Source organism: Oncorhynchus tshawytscha, linkage group LG07 (assembly GCF_018296145.1).
Source record: "Oncorhynchus tshawytscha isolate Ot180627B linkage group LG07, Otsh_v2.0, whole genome shotgun sequence".
In the NCBI taxonomy this organism is placed as follows: Eukaryota; Metazoa; Chordata; class Actinopteri; order Salmoniformes; family Salmonidae; genus Oncorhynchus; species Oncorhynchus tshawytscha.
Genome location: NC_056435.1, coordinates 56,512,641 through 56,533,587, shown reverse-complemented (window position 1 = coordinate 56,533,587; position 20,947 = coordinate 56,512,641). Strand labels below are relative to the sequence as shown.

Here is a 20,947-nt window from a genome sequence, read left to right as displayed (position 1 = left end):
CGGGCAAGTTGGATAGGCGGAGTTTGCACATTTTAGACAGTTCCATTGGTCCTTAACTGAAATCACCCACCCGGGTCATGCAAAACGAACTGGCTGACTGAAGGGGGGGAAAAAAATAAATCACATAATCCACTACCGCATCCTATCAATATGTTACATAAACCTAACCCAGCTGTTAGGGATGCAGAAGTAGACTTCAACTGCACTGCAACAGAATATACATCCCCAGCAAAAAAAAAAATGTTAGTAGAAAACTCAGATTATATTTACACAATGTTCAAATATTTATTTCAAACAGACAGCATCTCAAAGAGAAACAAGAAAAAAAAAACATCCAGATGAAAGAGCTCATGACTGTTTTAGTTTTCTGGATTAACTTTTTATTTGAGTAACAAAATGTGAAGTGCCCTCAGCAAACTCCACACAAGTATTCCAACCTGCTGTGTCACAACTATTTACACCACAAAGGGATTTCCCTCAGTCCTTCCTTACACCCCCAATTAATTCATCCTTGTATTTCCATGGTTGGATGGAAGTCTCTTGGTGTCAAGTTGTCCCAAGTTCTACTTTGTCAGTTTTAAATATTTAAAATATTTACAGAGTCCAGTATTCCAAAAACTCTTAAATCCCACTGTTGGTCGTATAATGCGGAAACAGATGGAAGGGAACAGCCTTGTCTTGTTTAAGTAGAGAAATGGAACAGAGCTGGTGGAATCAAAAGGGGTTTGTTAGGCTGATACAGTCCTCTCTACAAGATCTCAGTGCATCCCAAATGGCACCCTATCCCCATACGGTGCATTACTTTTGACCAGGGCCCAAAGTAGTGCACCATATAAGAAATAGGATGCCATTTGAGACGTGCCCTAAAAGTTTTGAAAGTTCCTTCTTCCTCTATGGGAAAGGCTGAACAATGAAATTTGTTTGTACATAATCACTGTACTTAAAAACACCTTGAAATGTCTATTTTTGCCATTGTTTAATGGCTTCCATGATCCTTTCTTATGAAGAATTTTAAAAATGAACATAAATCATTAAAATTATGAAGAATAAAAGGCCACCCACGAAGTCACTCATTCTTCTTATTCATCAAACATCAACATTTTTTCTTCAAAGTAACTCCCTACGTAAAAATAAAACTCCCCAATAAATACAAATACAGCAGAGATATAGGGTTCTGGTGTAGTCCATCCCTGAGCTCGCTCTTTTGAGAAGGACAAAAATACCAGACAGGTGTGGAGAAAAAAAAGAAAAGACATGACTTGGAAAAAGTTTGAATAGCACGTTATTCCCAAATGTTCCCAGTGTCTCCAGGAGCAAAGATCCTGCCATTCCTCTTGTTTCCTGAGGCTCAACTTGGTGTACATCCACTAATAAGAAGATGTGGTTCCTTTTCCCCTCTGGAGGGGGGTGGGTTGTTACACAGAGGTGATGACAATCATGAGGTGAGGGGAGATATTGGAGATCCGGTTGAGGAGGTCAGGGGCTAGCCGGGATAAGTGGCTCTCTGAAAACTCACATGGTGGAAATATCTGCAACACATAGGCAGGCTGGAGAAGAGAGATAAAAATGGATCAGTTGAAAGACTATGCGATCTAAAGACCGCTCCAAAATGTAAAACATAACATTTAATTTGTACAGTGGGGCAAAAAAGTATTTAGTCAGCCACCAGTTGTGCAAGTTCTCCCACTTAAAAAGATGAGCCCTGTAATTTATCATAGGTACACTTCAACTATGACAGACAAAATGAGAAAAAAAATCCAGAAAATCACATTGTAGGATTTTTTATGAATTTATTTGCAAATTAAGGTGGAAAATAAGTATTTGATCAATAACAAAAGTTTCTCAATACTTTGTTATATACCCTTTGTTGGCAATGACAGAGGTCAAACGTTTTCTGTAAGTTTTCACAAGGTTTTCACACACTGTTGCTGGTATTTTGGCCCATTCCTCCATGCAGATCTCCTCTAGAGCAATGATGTTTTGGGGCTGTTGCTGGGCAACACGGACTTTCAACTCCCTCCAAAGATTTTCTATGGGTTTGAGATCTGGAGACTGCCTAGGCCACTCCAGGACCTTGAAATGCTTCTTACGAAGCCGCTCCTTCGTTGCCCGGGCGGTGTGTTTGGGATCATTGTCATGCTGAAAGACCCAGCCACGTTTCATCTTCAATGCCCTTGCTGATGGAAGCAGGTTTTCACTCAAAATCTCACGATACATGGCCCCATTCATTCTTTCCTTTACACGGATCAGTCGTCCTGGTCCCTTTGCAGAAAAACAGCCCCAAAGCATGTTTCCACCCCCATGTTTCACAGTAGGTATGGTGTTCTTTGGATGCAACTCAGCATTCTTTGTCCTCCAAACACAACGAGTTGAGTTTTTACCAAAAAGTTATATTTTGGTTTCATCTGACCATATGACATTCTCCCAATCTTCTCCTGGATCATCCAAATGCTCTCTAGCAAACTTCAGACGGGCCTGGACATGTACTGGCTTAAGCAGGGGGACACGTCTGGCACAGCAGGATTTGAGTCCCTGGCGGCGTAGTGTGTTACTGATGGTAGGCTTTGTTACTTTGGTCCCAGCTCTCTGCAGGTCATTCACTAGGTCCCCCCGTGTGGTTCTGGGATTTTTGCTCACCGTTTGTTCTTGTGATCATTTTGACCCCACGGGGTGAGATCTTGCGTGGAGCCCCAGATCGAGGGAGATTATCAGTGGTCTTGTATGTCTTCCATTTCCTAATAATTGCTCCCACAGTTGATTTCTTCAAACCAAGCTGCTTACCTATTGCAGATTCAGTCTTCCCAGCCTGGTGCAGGTCTACAATTTTGTTTCTGGTGTCCTTTGACAGCTCTTTGGTCTTGGCCATAGTGGAGTTTGGAGTGTGACTGTTTGAGGTTGTGGACAGGTGTCTTTTATACTGATAACAAGTTCAAACAGGTGCCATTAATACAGGTAACGACTGGAGGACAGAGGAGCCTCTTAAAATAAGAAGTTACAGGTCTGTGAGAGCCAGACATCTTGCTTGTTTGTAGGTGACCAAATAGTTATTTTCCACCATAATTTGCAAACAAATTCATTTAAAATCCTACAATGTGATTTTCTGGATTTTTTTCTCTCATTTTGTCTGTCATAGTTGAAGTGTACCTATGATGAAAATTACAGGCCTCTCATCGTTTTAAGTGGGAGAACTTGCACAATTGGTGGCTGACTAAATACTTTTTTCCCCACACTGTATGTAAATGTGAAGTTATCAAAAACCAGGCTAAATGTTTGCAAAAACAGACAGACATCTACAGTAACAAACAAGCAGAGAGACTCACCTGATTGGAGCCTGGGTTGGGGACATTGATGATGCCTGCAGCCAGCTTGGCCTGCAAGTAGTTTATGAAAGCGGTCCTTAGGGCCTGGGTCTGATTCAGGACATCGTCCTGGTCCCGTCCACAAGGCAGAGCTAGCAGGAGACAGAACTCACTCTCCCCCTGCAGAAAACAGAAAAAAAAAACACATTAAAACAGACATGTGATGTACATGAACTTGAGAATTTCTTCCTTAAAATTGAATTGGTCGCATTCACTACCAAAAGTAAGTGGACACCTGTTAGCGGGATCTCAGCCCAAAGAGGATTTAAGCATGAAACATACATCTCTGCCTTATTTTTCCCAGGAGAGTTCTTTATTCCTGTCTGTGCAATGTACTGAGAACCCAGCTGGCTATATGGACAGGGACAGTATATCCGGAGAGAGCCATGATTCCGTATTTCAGAGTGTTACTTTATTGTCCAGGGACTGAACATTAGCGAGTAATATACTTGGAAGCGGTATGAACAAATGCTCCAATTCAGGAATGTTAGTGCCGCTCTAATATCCAAAAGTTATTTCCGGCTGTATGTGATAGTGCAAAGGACGTTCTGAGCTAATAATGTGAGAAATAACACAAAAAAAATGTACACTAAAGTTGCTTATGAGCCATGAACAGGGCGACCATGTCTATCGGCGCCATCTCGCCAGTCCTTAATGATTGGACCATTACTTTAGTTACCGAGTGACTAGTTTAGTGACTAGGTTAGTGAACAGTGCTCCTCATCAAGTAGCATCCACTCACTTGCTGTTTGCATCCACTTACACTGGGCCAAGTTAACACAATTTAGGATGGACTCATCCTCATGATAGGGAAACTAACTTACCGTCATTCTTCTAGCCACACCATCCAGTTGTGATGCCTCAAGTCTCATTCTCTGGACGATCCGAAGCAGCGCTCCTCCCTCTGGTAAGGGCAGCGATCGTAGAGCCAATGCTTTGTTGCCACAGACAAAATGCAACTGGACAGCAGCTTGGTCATTCTTCAGTGCTAGCAGCCCTTGCCACACTATCGGGTACTTCTGCTCAAACAGAAAATAAAACAGTGATGCAAAATGCTATTTATTTTTGTAAATATTTAAAATATAAAAACAAAAATCCTGTTCAGTTGTCATTCTGGTTTTACTGTCTCTAATTCGCTGTCTGTTCCCCATTTCCATAAATCCTTAAGTGACTCACCGTGAGCAGCTGCACCATGTTGACAGGTTGGTGTCCAACTTGTTTCACCTTGCCATCAGCTTGTGACTGGCTGGGGTCTGTACCCTGAGGCCCAGAAGAGTGATTTTAGTATAAACAAGTTGTTTTTCCAAACATCATTCAAGACACTACCCCATGATCATTATCAAAATTGTGCAGAGATACAGTACACTGAATAGTGTTTAACTCACTAAGGCAGAAGTGATGTTGATAGGTGCCTGGTTGACCCCAAAAGAAGTCTCTGGGATCTGGGAATGGACGGCCCGGGTGTTGCTGTACATTCCTGGATACTCTGAGAAGGAAGCTCCGGTCCCTGATGGCAGCAACTGCACCCTTTGTGGGGACGCCATGGCGGCCATAGATGGCCGAATCCCCATCATCCCATCCTTCAGAGGAGAGTGTGGGCTCTTGACCTCCTGTGGCTTTGTGCCATCCTTCTCAGAAACACCTTTAGTCAGCAGATGTGCCCTGGGGGACAGGGACAATGTGATATTGGTAGATGTCGAAGAGGGGGGGACAGTCTCTTGGATGTGTCCCTGGTGTGGTTCTGAGGCAGAGCGCTCTCCCTGCGGGTGGTGCATGAGCACACGCATGTCCCTGGGTGACATGTACGGGTCCAGCTGTAGCCCACTACGTAGAGCTCCGCGGGGATCCACCTGCATAGTCTCTGGTTTCAGCTGAGGGGCAGATGGTCTCCCTGTGGCCTGATGGAAGCGTCTGGCATCCTCTTGCTCTCCCTCGTGGCCCCTTACATTCCCAGGGTTAACCTTGAGGACCATGTCTCTGCCTACCGCCTGGGGCGAGGTGGGACATTGCTGGAGAGGACCAGACCAGGGAGAGGCAAGAGGGTCTCCATGCATCCCAAAACTCATCACAGAGAGGGGTGGTGTGTTCACCCTGACCTCTCCTTGGACAAGGTGCCCCATGGGGATTGCTTGGGAGACACGATGGGGTGACATCCTGCCAATGCCACTGTGAGCACTGTGAGGTTGCATGATAACAGACTGCTCAGGGTGGTGGACACTGGTGACATACTGCTGCATGGCGGGAAGGCCAGAGGGCAGCATCCCAGGGAGGCCTTTCGGAGAGGAGCCGCCAATGGGAGAGGACACTTTAGTGAACGGAGAGTGTGGGTGGCCTGACTTGCGAGGAGAACGGGGCTCCTGTTTGACCCCACTGAGATGTGATGGAGTTCTGTCAGTGGCCGAGCCGGAAACAAAGCCTACGTGGTTGCCAGCCGGAGAGGGCAAGTGGGGGCTCATTGCAGGACTTATGGCAGAGTTCCAAGATGGTTTACTCCCATCAGCAGTCATAGCATCAGCCCCATCCACTTTTTTTGGATGCTTCAATAACATTGTGAACTCTGGATGATGGTAACCCATCACTTGTGGACTACTAACCGTCTGCTGGAGCCTCTTCACAACTCCTTGAGGCCCTGATGGGTAGGGAGATTCTAACTTTTCCATACCAGTGTTTTCTTGTTTAATAGCAGACACAGGTTGTTGCGTCTTAGGATGCCCATGGTCTGTCTGCATTTGAGGACACTTTGGAGTGTTTGACTGGGAGTGGGTATACATCTCCTGTTTTATTTGGGGCATGGACACAAGCTGCTGAGATTCCATGTCAACTGCAGTAGCTGGTGGGATCTGGCTGATTTTGGCACTGATCCTCTGTGGTCCCTCCTTGATCTGCCCTGAGTGACTCAGCACCACCACTCCCTCTGAGGTATTCACCCTTAGACCTGGGATAGAGCCCGTACCCAGACCGGAGCTCTCAACCAAGTACCTCCCAGCACTTCCACCCTCCTCACCAACTGATGGTCCATGGTACAGACTACTGTCCCTGTCCTCCATGCTGGGCGGCCTGTATGCCTGCTTGGGAAGTGGCATGTCCACACAGGGATTTCTGTCAACCGACATATTAACTTTCTCCATGTCGGGTGGATTGCAAACACGACTGATAACAGAAGTGGCAGTGGAGGCGATAACAGAAATCACAGACTTCGACTCAGGGGATGGTAGTGAGGCTGGGGGCCGGACTACAGGCTGAGCTGGATGAGATGGTAGCCTGTTGTCATTTAGAGGGGCCTTACTAGGTACAACAACCATTGGAGTATTACTATCAGAAGGATGTGGAGGATCCCTAAGGGACGAGGTGCCCTGATTGGAAGGAACAGTACTACTGCATGGGACTGGGAGTGAAACATTTTTGTGCTTCATGAGAATCCTACGCAAGTCACTGATGTTGTGATCAGTCTCCATGTGCTCAGTGTCAAGGGGAAGTCCTGGGTTCTCTACGGGAGCTGCTGATGCTCTAGGAGAGGAAGGGACAATTGCATCCTTGGACTGGTTGAGCCAATCTGGTGGGGAAACTGGGATCCTGATTGGCTGTGTGGTTCTGATGTTTGGCCGGGTTGGGGGTGGAGAAAGTGAGGGTGAGATGCACTCCGGTGGTGGTGGTTGTGTATGAGGCTTGGTGAGAGTGGGACTTTTGGTTGTGGGGCAGACAGGTTTCAGATGTTTAGGTGGAGGTTGCTCTGCAGGGGCTGGAGGCAACTTTGATTCTTTAGGCATGTCTGTAGTCTTGGGAGCCAAATGTGCCGTTTCAGGCTTCCAAGAGGTGGCTGTAATGACACCAGCAACTGTAGATGAGGGAATACTTTCTGGAACAGGCTGTTCGTTGGAGGGTGTGCTGTCTGATGTGATAACAGGGGTGTTCTCCGGTTCTAATGAACTTTCTTTTACAGCATCCTTTTTGTTAGACTTTTGGCTCTTAGACCGCTTTGGTGTTTTAGCTCTGCCCTTAGCACCTTTCCTGGGTGTGGTTGGGAAAAAGGACTCCCCCTGAACAGGAGATATGTTAGTCACAGGTTCAGCTCCCTTGGTCGGCTGGATGAAGGTTGGAATCTCTAGATCTGAATCCACAACAGCACTATTTACCGGCTCTTGAGGCAGAGGGACGGCTATATCCTCACCCATAATGGAATCAATTGCAGCAGCAAGTTCATACTCACTAGCAGGATTGGCTGGTTTGTCTTCCTCAGTCTCAATTTTTAATTCTGCAGGTGGTTGGGCAGGTGGAGTGGGTGGCTCAGCTGGGAGGGTTGGGTCTGTCAGTTTAGCAATGTTCTCCACAGCTTGCTCCAGCTCCTGTTCCTGTTGTAGCAACGTTTTAGGATCTATTGGAGGCTTATTCTCTGATGTCACCCCATCTTTATCCTCGTTGCTAGAACTCACATCTTGTCCTGGACTAGACTCTAATAATAATGGGTCATTAGTAGGTTCGCCTGGTTTAGTCTTTTTAGAAGAATCATCCTGATTTCCGGGTTCTTCATCCCCCATTTGAAGTAAATCTTTCACCTCAGTGACATTTAGTCTGATCTTGAGGTTCTTGAGGACAGGAGATTTTGGAATCCGTGTCAAGCGTGGGGCTTTTCCTCTCCCACTCTTCTCCAAAACAGGCTGTTCTTCCATGACTGGAGGTTCAGTCTCTTTCTCACCTAATTTAGTTCCACTGGCTTTCTCGGCAATAGCGTCAATTTTCTGCCCGTCTTGATCTCTTGATTTCTCTGTTCCTAGTTGTTGCTTGACATTCTCTTTTTTTGTCACAACTGGCACCACAGAATCTTCTTTACATGAGACAGTGGAATCTGGCATGGCCAAATTGTCCTCCTCTGTAAAATCTATCGGTTGAGCAACATCTTCAGGGGGCTCAGTTTTTCCCCCCTTCCTACTGGATCCAGTCACTGTGGGTGTGGGTAACTGACTTGCCAACACTTTATGACCATGAGGAGAATGTCTGCTTTTTGACACTTTTGAGATTCTTTCACTACTCTCTGATTCATTGGAGTCCGTATCCTTGGTCTCCATTTTTGATCTATCCCCTTTAGCTGTTAACATGTCCTCTCCTTTTTGACGATTCTTAGGAGGACGTCCCCGCCTTGAGGTGATAGGTGCAAGTGAATCCTGTTCTAATGGTTGCTGAGGGGCAGCTTCTTTGTCTCCACCTCGCTTTCGTGCAGAACGTGGTGACTCAGTTACATCCTTTCCAGCCCCCTTAGTGGCATCTTCCTCAACTGGGGTGGCATATACAGATTTCACATTTCTACGTCTTGCTCTTCCAACATATATACTTTGCTCTGTGCCATGCTCGGGGTCTGCACCATGTATGGGAGACTTGCCTGTGGATTTGGAATCCAAGCTTCCCTTCAAAGACTCCGCTCTAGGGGATGATGCACGCTTTGTGCGTTCACTCTTGCGTGTAAGTGGTTTCTCTGAACTATTTGCTGAAACCAAAGGAGTCAGTGGGACTTGAGTAGGAGACTTACTCTTTTTGTTCTTGGACTTCTGTGGTGAAATTGACTCATCCCTGGTTTCATTATCAACAAGCACCTGTATCTGATTAAGATCAAGTTTCTTTTCCACCTCTGTATGAGTGTCTGTATCTTCAGTGTTGGTATCCTCTTTTGACATCTCATCAACAAGGTTAGGTGGTGTGGAACTTCTCAATTCAGGTGGTAATTCAGGAGGTGCCAGCTCAAGCTCAGAACGACTCAATAACGTTTTATGAATATGGCAATCACTGTTGGAAGACTGCTCAGGGGTCAATGTTTTAATATCCTGAGCTATATCTTTAGATTTCTCTTCACTAGGGAATCTTTTAACTTTTCTCACCAAACGAATGGGCTCGGGGGCTACTAAATTAACAGAAGCAGGGGGAGACATCGAATGGGGAGACATTTGCGGGAGGGGAGGGAGCTGTTCATTTTTTATGTTTTCTTCTTTAGTCAAAGGTTCTAGAGCAGCTGGCTCTAGGGATGGAGTAAACATGACACGTGTTTCCACTGGTGGAGACATCTCTTTGGGTGGAAGGAGTGGAGATATCTGCTTGGGTGGAGACATCTGCTTGGGTGGAAGGGGTGGAGACATCTGCTTGGGTCGAGACATCTCCTTGGGCATAAGTGGGGGCTGGGAAATCATGTCCTCAGCTGGGCTAATAGGTTTAATCTCTGGATCCATGACAGGTTCTGAGGTTTTAGGTAACTGCAGAGGTTGCTGTTCTGCCTCAGGTGACTTCTCCACCCTATTGTCATCTATGGAATCTGCCTTTTTCACATCCGGTAGCGGTTGGTCTTTCTGCTGTTGAAGCCGTGTGAACTCCAAAAAGCGGCTATGGAAGAGGACAACTGGTTCTGTGTCAGGCTGCCCGTCTGCCGGGCCTTGCTGACCAGTTTGCTGACCCTGACTCTGCTCAGGGTCCTCATGCTTTCGCTCAAGGTGCTGAAGACGTCTTGAGTCCTGCTCAAATATCGAGCTGTGAAGGAAACGTGAGGCAAACAGTTCCCTGCGTTCATGTTCCTCTGGCTTGGGCTTGGGCTCTTCCTTCCGGTCATCTAGTTTGTCTTCAGACCCACTACTGCGAATTTTCTTCTTCTTCATGTACCAAGAGGGTGTAGGTCGAGGTGCTGACTCAACCTTTTCAGTATCTTTCCTACTGCGTAAACCAGCAAAGTGTGAATCATAGTCCAAGAAAGACCAGTTGTCCTCCCTAGAGGAGGACAGAGACTTTGCTCGCTCTAGCAGGGCCTTGGTATCTGGTGTGATGGTTTGGTCAAGTGCAAAGGAGTAGAACTTCATCCTTTCCAAGGTGGCAAGCTTAGGGTCTGAAAATCTGTCCACTCTCTGCCTGTCAGACAAAGGTACCGAAGTAGAGGGCATAGGAGAGTGTGGTTTGTTCTCTCTATCCTCCTCAGAATCGGATCGTACTTCCCCAGGCTCCAAATCATGCACAATTCCGTACTCCAAACGCTTGCGATGGTGTGGATTTTTTGCAATGCCTCTTGAGAAGTTTAAGTCGGGTAAAAAATCTTGCTTGACTCTGCTTTCCCAACGTTTTTCCCGCTCTTCCTCACTAATTTGTAAAGGAGTGTTTGACTTGGACATTTGCATTGTATGTGTCCTTTTGACTGCCAGCTCCAGGTCTGGGTGGCTTTTATCCTCCGTTTTAACCTCCCTGAGGTGTGAAGATACCGCAAAGTCCTCTTCAGCATGATGAGAAAAGTGTTGCAAGCCTGGAGATGCAGTGTTGTTCCACTCAGGATCTTCAGCACGACGAGAGAAGTGTTGCAAGCCTGGAGATGCAGTGTTGTTCCACTCAGGATCTTCACTCTTTTGCCGGAAGCTCCTGTAGACACGGTCCCCCCTCTTGGCACTAATATCTGCATCAAATTGCTCTAGTTTCTTGAGTTTATGAGATGGGAAATTATCTGTGACGTCTTGAGGTGGCTTGCCCACTTCATGTACCAGACTGCGGTGTTCAAGATCCTCCCTTTCTAAGTCTTGTGGACTTCCTGGTTTTTCTTGTTTGTCTGGCTCTTGGAGCTGTTGGTGAAGTCTCCTCTGCTCCATCTGTTTGCGGTAACTCTGGGAGAGGTCAATATCCAGAGGCTCTTCCTTGACACCCGTGTCATTGTCCAGTGCACCATATTTGAAAGGGCTTGGTGGATCTTGATCTCTTGCATTATCCTGATCCATGTTCCCATCGTGGGAGAACCTTCTAGACATGCTGTGGCATTTTGAGTCTATAGGGTCCATGCTCCCCTCGGGCAGAGCTTCCTGTCCTCTCATTACAGGATCCTGACTACCAGGAAACACCAGCCTCTCCGTTTTGGATCTTGAATCCCTCCGCTGGGAGTCTTTTTGTTGAGCCTTATTGTCGCCATCCGTCTCTTTTGAAAAGGCAGTGCTTGCTCCAAAGTCTGGGGGTTGACTCCCATCCTCCAGCCTTCTCCTCTTCTGCCGAATGGTCCTCCCACTGGCATCTCCAAAGCGCCTCTTTCTCGCAGCCAGCCGATCAGAATCCAGTGATGGATCTTTCCCATCATTTCCAGTGTCAGACTTTTGGTGTTTCTTGGATCGTGTTTTAACATCCTTGTCTGCGATCTCACCTTTCCCTGACTCAAGTCTCTCACTTTTTACAGGCTCATGGCGAGAGGTTGTCGCTGTCAGATCTGAAGGAGGAGGGTCATTGTCACCTTTATATATCTGTCTCTCAAGGCTGTCTTGGTCCGACACCTTTCCCCTTCCAGAGCCTCCATCCAGGCTGGGATCTAGCTTGGTCTCAGATGGTGGGATGCCAGGAGATTGCACCTTTCCTTTCCTTGATTTACTCTTCTCCCCTTTTTCTTTGTCACCTTTCTCCTTTCGTCTTCCCCGCTTGCTTTTCTCAGCCCCAGCTCCACGCTCAGGTTCAACCAAGTGGGCGTCTTTTTCCAACCTCTCACTCTTAGAGCTGGCTCCATGTTCCAATGGAGGAGCCTTGTCAGCCTTGTCAAAGCGTGGTGGTGAGAGTGAGCTGCAACTACCACTTCGCTCAGAGGACTGGCTGTAGACCTGTCGCTCTGGGTCTCTGGGAGCACGCTCAGATGGTGAAGGGGAGGCAGAAGGGGTGATCGGGCGCCGTGGATGAGACGGGCTCCACCTGACTCGGTCTGCCTCAAAGCGCTCCCGCTCCCTTTCTCGCTCCCTCTGGATGTATGTATATTTCCGAATGTCCTGCTCAAAAGGATCTCGATAATCCCTGAACTCCCGAGGGTCCTCATGATAGCGTGGGTCAAAGTGTTCTCCCTGGTAATGCTCCAACTCCGAATACCGCTCACGGCTGCGGGCGGGGTAGTCTCTGTGAGGGTCTTCGGGGTAAATGGTGCCAGGGGTGCGTACATTCTCAAAGTAAGCTCTTTCTGCTGAGAACTCATGGTATGGAGGTCTTGGTCGTTCCTCCCTGTAAAGCAGGGGGTTGTGGAATAGGAGGGGAATTTTTTTAAAAGTGAGAACCAATAAGTACACCAGAAAACAAGTAGTTCAAAGTATTCACTCCATTCATCTCACATTACAAATGTGAACCTTACCTTCTTTCAGTTGGAATTTCATAGAAGTCTCTAATGTCTTGCCCCGAGGCCTGCATAGAGCGATAAAAAGCCATCTGACTCTCTTGGCTGGCAAAATCCACCTGCAAATAAACAAATTAGCTCCCTTCATCTGGTTTACTGTTAAAATGTCAGTCACTGATTGATTAATGAAACATATTTATTCATACTTTTATTTTGTTGCCTCCAATCTTCCAGCCTTTGGTCTCCCTGACAGCTGCCTGTGCAAAATCTGTGTTGTTATACAAGATGAGAGCCATCCCCTTCAACCTGTCAAACACCACCTAAAAGAAGAAAAGCAGAAATCTTGTTGAGAACAACTTCTCTAATATAGTATCAAAAATGTCAGATTCCAAGAACATTGGGGAGGGAAAAAAGGGTAGACCTTGACTACATGTCCATAGCGGCAGAAGTGGCGTGTGAGATATTGCTCTGTGATGTTGGAAGCCAAACCGTCCAGCCAAACACATGTTGTGGGCATACTCTTTCCAAAACCCAGCTGCAAAGGAGACCAAAAACACAGGATGTAAAAACATTGACAATAATAATAATAATTGCAGAGGGTAGTTCTGTATCACTGAACTCAATTCATTTTGTACCAACATGGATAACTAGAGGTAAGGGCAATATAGATTTATGAATAATACCTTGAGCCGGTTGCTCCCTAAATACTCTCCATCCATCTTCTTTATAGCTTTGCAGACACTGGCAATATCAGAATACTGCACAAAGGCATATTGAGGAATACCATTGACTTTTTTAATGTCAATATCCTGTATGAGGGATGACAAAATTAATAAATATTTAAAAGAAAACAGGCAATTCTCTGGCATTTTTTTTTTTTTTAGAAGAGATATTTAACTTGCACAACCCATCAGTGTGCAGTAACATACATACCACAATCTCTCCAAAGCGCTGGAAGATATCAAGGAGCTGTTGGTAACTGGTGGTCTTCTCCAAGTTGCCGATAAACAGGGTCCTTGTGGCCTTGGGGTGGAATTCATCAATCCGTCCATCTAATGGCCTGAATTCATTCTCGCTCTCAGTTTCTGAGGGAAAGACTTCTATTACAATCACTAAACAAGACAATAGAAGTACACTCAACAGTATGTGAATGACCGCTCATTACAACTCCATTAGGATTTAAGGCCCAAGCTCAAATAATGAAAGAATTACAGATGTTACATTACGACACTAAAAAGTTTCATACCAGGGCCGTTCCAGACAGAAACCTCGATCATCATGCCGAAAAAAAGCTTTCCTTTGGAGACGTTGAGGGCTTTCTCTTGGTCTTCCTGCTGCCTGAAGAACACCAGACCATATCGGTCCTCTGAGGCCCCGTGGATCTGCACAGATGTCACTTTGCCATGTTTCTTGAACTCATGGAACAGTCCATCTTTCAAACTTGTGTCTGGCAGGGGAAATGGACAGTTAATTGATGCTTGATATGGGTCATGTAGCTGCATCGTGAGGGACAAAATCAAATGTAGGTCAAGGTGGAGAATGGGGATGCTTTGATTAGCTACCTCTACAGCTGAACATGTAGACACGAAATGGCAGAGGATTACGCTATTTATTGGTGACCCCCTTCATAATGCCATGGTGCCCAGCAAAGTGTAACCAGAATGTCAAGGTGCACAGCAAAGTCCAGACAGACTGCATGTTTATGAGTATGCTGCTAGGTATTGGTACTTGGTACTCACCTGTGGAACGCACTGGTAGGTTCTGGACCCTGATGCCAAAGCTTCTGCGTGGCTCATCACCTTCCATCACCATGGAACAGGGCTGAGAGGGAGGTGCATGTGTAGCAGAGGACTGAACAGAGCGTGCACGAGACCCTTCACTTGAACTGCTGTTTGAGTCGCTGCTGCCAAACGGACAAATGTGAGGAAAGAGAGGGGGTAATGTTCAGAGGGTCTTCAGCTAACTTGACTAAATAAAAGGGTACATTTGTATGCATCAAGTCAGCGATACTCTCTCCATAATCCTAGAGTCAAGCAGGATATTTTACAACTGGATTAGTGGAATATGTTCCCTTATCTTGCTACATTCTCTACAACATAGGCTAATTGACTGATGTGTGCTCCATCCATACAAACAATAACATCCACACCATCACAAAAGCACATCCTACCTGCCACTGCCAGTGCTGCTGGTGCTGCTGACAGAATCAGAGCTAGAGGACCTACTGCGGGACCTAGAGCACGGACCTCTTTCTGGGGAGAGGGGGGCTCTTTTGGGGGAATGGGGGGCTTTGGGTGTTTGTCCCGTGGTCCTTTGCGGGGAGGGGTGTCGAGACTGTGAGGAATGAGATGATCGACTGCGGCGGTGATGGTAAGTCCTGTCAACACGACGCCCCCTGTCATCTCGATAGGGGTCGCGGCGTGCAGCACTAGACAAGGTGAAGGGATCTCCTCGGATCCTGGACTCAAAATGAGGCTCTGGGGTTTCAAAGCTCCCACCCATTGCACTGCTACTTCCAGGGCCAGGGCTAACTCCAGCTGCAAACATGGTGCGATCACGGTAATAGTCTGCGTTGTAGTGGCGCTGTCTATCAAAAGTGCCAGTGCGCTCATGGTGTCCATAGGGGCTGTGATCATATGCACGCTCCCGGGTCTCTGAGCTGGTGGAAGACACAGGCAAAGGATGGATGGATAGGGGAGAGAGACAGAGTAGATATAGAGAGGGCGAGTGTTAGTGTGACTCCAAAAATACAGATTAGTTCCAACAAACAATGAAGTTTAAAATAGGCAGTGCACTGTTAAAATGTCAACTTAAATACACACAAACAGGGACCCCGCTGAACACGGGTCTATGAAGATACAGGCCAATCATTTGCGATTCCAGTAGAAGCAATAGAATACACGAGGGGCATTTGGTCAATTCAAACTTATTTCATTTCAAACTACGCATTTCTCTAGTATAGGCTACTTATCGTAATGAACGATACCAGCAAAATTCCTGCGATAACTGATTGGTGTCAATAACTTTCTATTTATCGTCCCAGCTCTAGCATAGAGTAAGGTAACCCTGGGATAGGTTTAGTTTCATAAGGGCCATGCTTGAGACTCAAAAATGCATGAACACACATTGTGAGAATTTCTTTGTTGGCCAAACGTAACACAACCGCATCTGTGAAACTATTGAACTCCATCATTTGCATTTATTCCAATTATCTAGAAGCTGTGTCATATCACATTTGTCAGAATGAGCAAGTGAGTTCCTACTGAGATCAAATACAATTTCTGAATTAAGTAAGAACAGTGGGTCTTGGCAGTTGAGGGAAATCCTGGTGGACCTGCTAGATCTTAACTAGTCTATATTAAGCCACCTAGTAACTAAGAGAAAAAGCAAGAAAGGGAGAGAGAGACAGAAAAAGTGACAGAAAAGAAAAAGAGAGCAAGGAAGAGAAAGAAAAACAAGCCCTCTGGCCCAAGCAGCTGCATATTTTCTCTCTAAAAGCTCTAACAATTAGTGCAGGAGACGAGGAAAGAGACGCAGTGGGCAGGACAATACCAACCTTTTCCAAAAGCAGTAACCGAACCTATAATCCCAAATACAATCTAGGTCGTCAGAATTGTGTGAGCCGGAATAAAAAAATAAAAAATCATTTGGATTAAAAAAAATAAAAAACTTGAGCAAAAAGGTTATTTTGTCTTCATGTGTATAGAGTCTGCTGTTCGAGTAGAACACTGGGCAGGGTAGGCATCTTAGGTATAATCCACCATCTCTTAATCTCTTCGTTTGATGTAAAAAGAAAGAAAACAACCAAAGAAATTGATTTTTTATGACAACGATTGATACAGGTTTCTTTTGAAAAAAAAAAAAAACATGAGTCACACTTAAGGGCATAGCGGTGCATTTCAAAAGTGACACTAGAGGACAGGATAGACTGAAAACATATCCAACTTGCTAGAAAAAAGGAACAAGTCTGAGTTGTCTGCATATTACTGTCCAAAATAGAGCTCTGTATTATTCCTCTTCAAAACTAGCAATCCAGTTTGCATACCCTCCAGTAAAAAAACAGTATCTTCTCTCACCATAATGCACAGAATAATCCTAGTCCACTGCAACGTAATTAATTCCTTAAAATAGCACTATTACATATCCCAAGGGGAAAATAGACAAGTCTACTCCCATCACTGTGTAGATGACATCTTCAGGCTTCATTCGGTTTTCTTTGAAAATGCAGACGTTTCTGTTCTTTGTTAGTAACCCCAAATACTGATGCTGAGAGGATATACAGCTAAATCCACACTGAAGCAGAGTAATCCAACAAAAGAAGTGCGGTTACACCTGTGTACATCCTATACCCAACATCCTTACATCCAATGTGGGGGTTACTTCCATGAGGCAGGTACATCCATAATGCATGTCTTCAGTTGTCTTCATGGCCATCGCTCTCTGAAAAATATTCCAATGGAATTTCTAGATAGGTGTTCTGTTACTCCTCAGTTTCTCTTTAGTTCCTTTTGATATAAACTCCATACTAAATTACAATTATACCCTGTAAAATGTAAATTCCCTTGTCTGAAAATGATCAACTAGCTGTGAATGATGCATTGATGGGGCCCTGTGATGACAACTAGCCAACTTACATCCTTACGATGGCAACTTACATCCCTTGGTCCATGATGTTATTTAAATCCAGACGAATAGCAGATATCCTTGGTTTGGAGACTTCCAGAAAAATGCTTTCTGCCCAGCAGTGGAAAGGTGGTGAGGAAAAAACGACAATCCTCCCTGTCTTCTCTGATGAATAGTCCATAGGTGAATAAACCTGCCTGAATATAATTCTCAAGAAAATATAGGGGTATTTAATCCATCCAGGCACCGATTTACTTCCAAAGAACGACGATCCCAGGTAAATCGCGGTTAGAATCCATGGTTTGTAAAATAAAAATATCCGAAAACTCACCAGGATAAAATCCAACAAATGTGATATCCAAACTCACCAGGATATTCCCCACAGGTGTAATATCCAACGTGAAAGCAGGATACGTCTCACATAATAAATCCAAAATTTTGAATAATACTTCATACATCCATACCTCTTTAATGACCAATAGATTAGCATAAACAATTAACTTAGACCCAGGAAAAAAAGGCCAGGTCTGTGCGGATGGTAAAGGGATTGTTCCCTAGGTTACCTTTATGTAAAACTGTAAGGAATCTATTGCCCTTGATTTATTAATAACCCAACAATGAAATTATGTTATTGCGGGATAAAATATATATATATTTTTACTGACACCACGATCCCCCAGTACTTCAGAGGGAGACTATGTCCACTTACCAGTCTCTTATCCGTTCATACCGCCCCTCTCTGGTGTGGAGGGACACTGGGGGGCCAAACACTGGACCCACTGCCCCCCTAGAGAATCCTGAAACATCCCGCCCGTGACTGCTCGAAGGGGGGTTGTCATCAAGGCCCCGAACAGCACTAGGGACAGACCCAGGTTCGTTGTAGTCAGTGCGCAGGTCTCTGTCCCCCATCTTGTTGACAGCATTGTGAGCCTTCTGTGCACTTTTGATATCCACAAAATCCACAAAGGCTGCCACGCCGCCCTCCGACCCTCGCTTCCGCAGGACCTTGACACTCTCGACACGTCCATAGCTGAGGAGCAAGAACAATGAGAGAAAATATGTCACACTATTGAGATACTATGTACACGTCCATTCAGACTTATGATAAGCACAATAATATAAAAGCTAGCCTAGTAGCTAGATTTTTAAACAGCAAAGAAAGCACAGGAGCACAATTTTGCCTGGCAGCCAATTAGTCAAATTAGCATTAAAGGGAAAATCCACTCATTAAATATATATGTGTGTGTGAGTGTGTGTGTGTGATATTAAACTTTCAAGAAGCAGAGTCACCGGCATGATGATGTGGCCGGTGACACTTTACTTCTTTAAAGTCCAATATCTTGAAAACTTGACTGCTGACATGCAAAGCATTGGGACTCTATCAACAGTGGACAAAGAAAAAACCCCACAAAAACAATACTTTTGAGTGGACTTTCCCTTTAAAAATGGAGGCCCAAGCATTTTGGTGCCTTTCTGTAGTGAACTTTTAAAAAATAAAATTACTTTTCTCAACTTAAAGTTGTTCTATTCCTTTACTAAATCATCTTACATAGAATATGAGGGTCAGTGGAACCTATAAATTACAATTATGCTTTAATAGGAATCTATTATTAGTGTGAAAATAGGGTGTTCTGCTGTTATTTTGAAGTCACTGAAAAAATGCCAAGAACTCAAATGTTGGTTCTTCAAGAGTTGCACACTTTCACTGAAACACTAGATCCATGTGTTGGTGTACACAGTGCTCATGTTCACTGAATCTGGCATTTGGCTGAAAGCCAGTTCAAAGAACCTAACGTTAGGCTCAAAGTAGTTGATTACGATGTAAATAGTTTCAAATAACGTATTATAACCGCAAGAAAGTAGCTACCTCCTTGCCACTTTAAAGCATTAGAATATTGAGTGATCCAATAACGTTACCTGGCACACGCTTAAGGATCGAGCAGAGAGATTGATAATTATGGTAGCCACTTTTCGGACCATATGAACCGCTAAACATTGCAGTTAAGGCGTGATGAATTATGCATTGAACGAGCGATAGAATCAAGAAGCCCATATGTTACACGAGGGCTTTCATCGTGTTAGCACGTTGATGAACTCGCCGCCAGGCAATCAAACCCGATATCGTCCGCTAGGTAATTATGGCAGCTAACGAAGCTAGCAGTAGCATCGGAGGAACGTGGAGAAACCATGCATTTAGCGATAAAGTTAGATGACTTCGCATTATTCAGTAATCCGACTAATGATTAACACATAGCCCCTACTAAACATAACTAGTAGATGTGTTACCACATCCTTCAATCATAAAATTTGCTTCCTAACTAGTATGTTAGCTATATTTCTGCTAGCTTGCTGAACTAGTTACCAAGGCATTAACTGATGTAGCTAGCGACGTCGTTAACGTATATCAAGTGAGCAAACGACAAAATGGTAGCTAGTTAGCTGACAAGCTAGCATGCAGTGACATTTCAGCTTGCTGGATTCCAATAAATTGTGAAATTCTGGTATGTTGTGTGTTTGTTAAAAAATATCACGGGGGGGGAAATCTTAAACAACAGAGACCATTTGGTGTTGTATCTTGAAGATGGCTAACGTTAGCTAGCTCAGATAGCTAGCTATTGGACACAGAGCGCGCTGCCTCTCCTCTTGCGTAACTTACCGTTTAAAATGTTCGACAATTTTCTCCTCTCGAACATGTTCGGGTAAATTTCCCACCCAAAGGTGCCTGGTTTCCCGAACCATCATGTACGTTACTTTCCCCCTTCATACACATATGCTCTAGCAAGTTTTGATCTCCGCCGGTCGGGAAGTCCGCCTTACAAAATGAACGACGAGTGATTCCGTGTAAAAAATTTTTTTTTTTTTATCTTGGCCTAGTAAGCTCGGTTCCAATGCCTCCGAATGTGTGTGTGTGTTCTTCCCTGTGACGACGGCTTCGTTTCTCATGATTTGCGCGCTCCCGAGATCATGCGACATCTATTCGAGAGCAATTTTCCGTGCTTTTTACATTTCATAATAATGTAGCAGTCCTTTGACTTTGCATTATAAAACACATCTATGCAGCATCAGAGGTTGTAATTAATCGAGAAGTCATCCTGACTTCGTTACTATGTTGCTTGAGGATGATCTGTGATTATATGCTCCCCAAAATGGCTTATTCCAAGGCAACCCTGTGCTGACAAGGTATGGCACGATCTTTGCCTGCAGTGAATTGACAGGATAAGCGTAATTCTTCCCAAATCAAAGAACCTTTGTATTTGTATAATTGCTTTGTGAATATTCTATTTAAATGGAGGTTGGTTAAGCAAGTAATCTTTGTAGGTCTAAATCATGGAGGTTTTAATGACACCTCTACTGTGTGTGCTCTGATATTGCATAGCACACCATGTCCACCCCTATCATTGTTTATGTTCTCAGAACTATACAGCCCCTGGGTTTATTCCCCTTGCACAGATCCTGTTTTCCTTGCATATGCCTATAATTTATTTAATTATTGAATTAGCATGTGTGTTGTGTTCCCTTGAGGAAATTATGCATAAAGCCATACAAAGAACATGCTTGTCTGAAAAAAGCTTGATGACATGGATAGAGGCAGAGCAGCGCAAAGCAATACTGTATAATATTTGTTTATTTTGTCATATGAAAGGCTATATTGAGAATGGACACGCAGCACTGAGCACTACATAATATTCTAAGAATGCATACCACAAAATACTTAGGACACCTGTTTTTTCCTTGACATAGACCAACCAGGTGAATCCAGGCAAATATTTTTGATGCATTTACTAGTGTGGGTTAAAAACTAGTTCAAAAGTATCAAGTATGAAATAAGTATAGGAGGCAATTGACAAACATTTATTGCTACATAAGGGATAATTGCAAATAA

At 44.7% G+C, this 20,947-nt stretch overlaps 1 protein-coding gene across 4 annotated transcripts; it reads right to left on the bottom strand.

Moving 5' to 3' along the window:
* Positions 1-271: 271 nt before the first annotated feature.
* LOC112254872 (msx2-interacting protein) lies at positions 272-20,014 on the bottom strand. Of its 4 annotated transcripts, none has more exons than XM_024427797.2 (15): positions 19,721-20,014; positions 17,774-18,094; positions 14,612-15,100; positions 14,181-14,344; positions 13,688-13,888; positions 13,375-13,538; positions 13,125-13,250; positions 12,863-12,976; positions 12,648-12,761; positions 12,460-12,560; positions 4,745-12,332; positions 4,536-4,619; positions 4,184-4,378; positions 3,321-3,479; positions 272-1,547 (listed from the first exon to the last, which is right to left on the bottom strand). In XM_024427797.2, exons 1-15 carry the CDS (start codon positions 19,804-19,806, stop codon positions 1,416-1,418), a joined length of 10,038 nt encoding a protein of 3,345 aa, XP_024283565.1. In that variant the 5' UTR covers positions 19,807-20,014; the 3' UTR covers positions 272-1,415. The 4 variants fall into 4 exon arrangements, with proteins under 4 accessions (XP_024283565.1, XP_024283566.1, XP_024283567.1 ...); XM_024427798.2 differs by having other exon boundaries at positions 14,181-14,341; XM_024427799.2 differs by having other exon boundaries at positions 13,375-13,526; positions 19,721-20,013.
* Positions 20,015-20,947: the final 933 nt, after the last annotated feature.

Excerpts from the sequence above, each read along its gene's own strand:
- LOC112254872 (XM_024427797.2), bottom strand. The coding sequence starts at position 19,806 with ATGATGGTTCGGGAAACCAGGCACCTTTGGGTGGGAAATTTACCCGAA. Across the intron at positions 12,333-12,459 it reads GAAATTCCAACTGAAAGAAG|GGAGGAACGACCAAGACCTC; the intron begins GTAAGGTTCACA and ends CCTGCTTTACAG. Across the intron at positions 4,379-4,535 it reads ACATGGTGCAGCTGCTCACG|AAGTACCCGATAGTGTGGCA; the intron begins GTGAGTCACTTA and ends CTGTTTGAGCAG.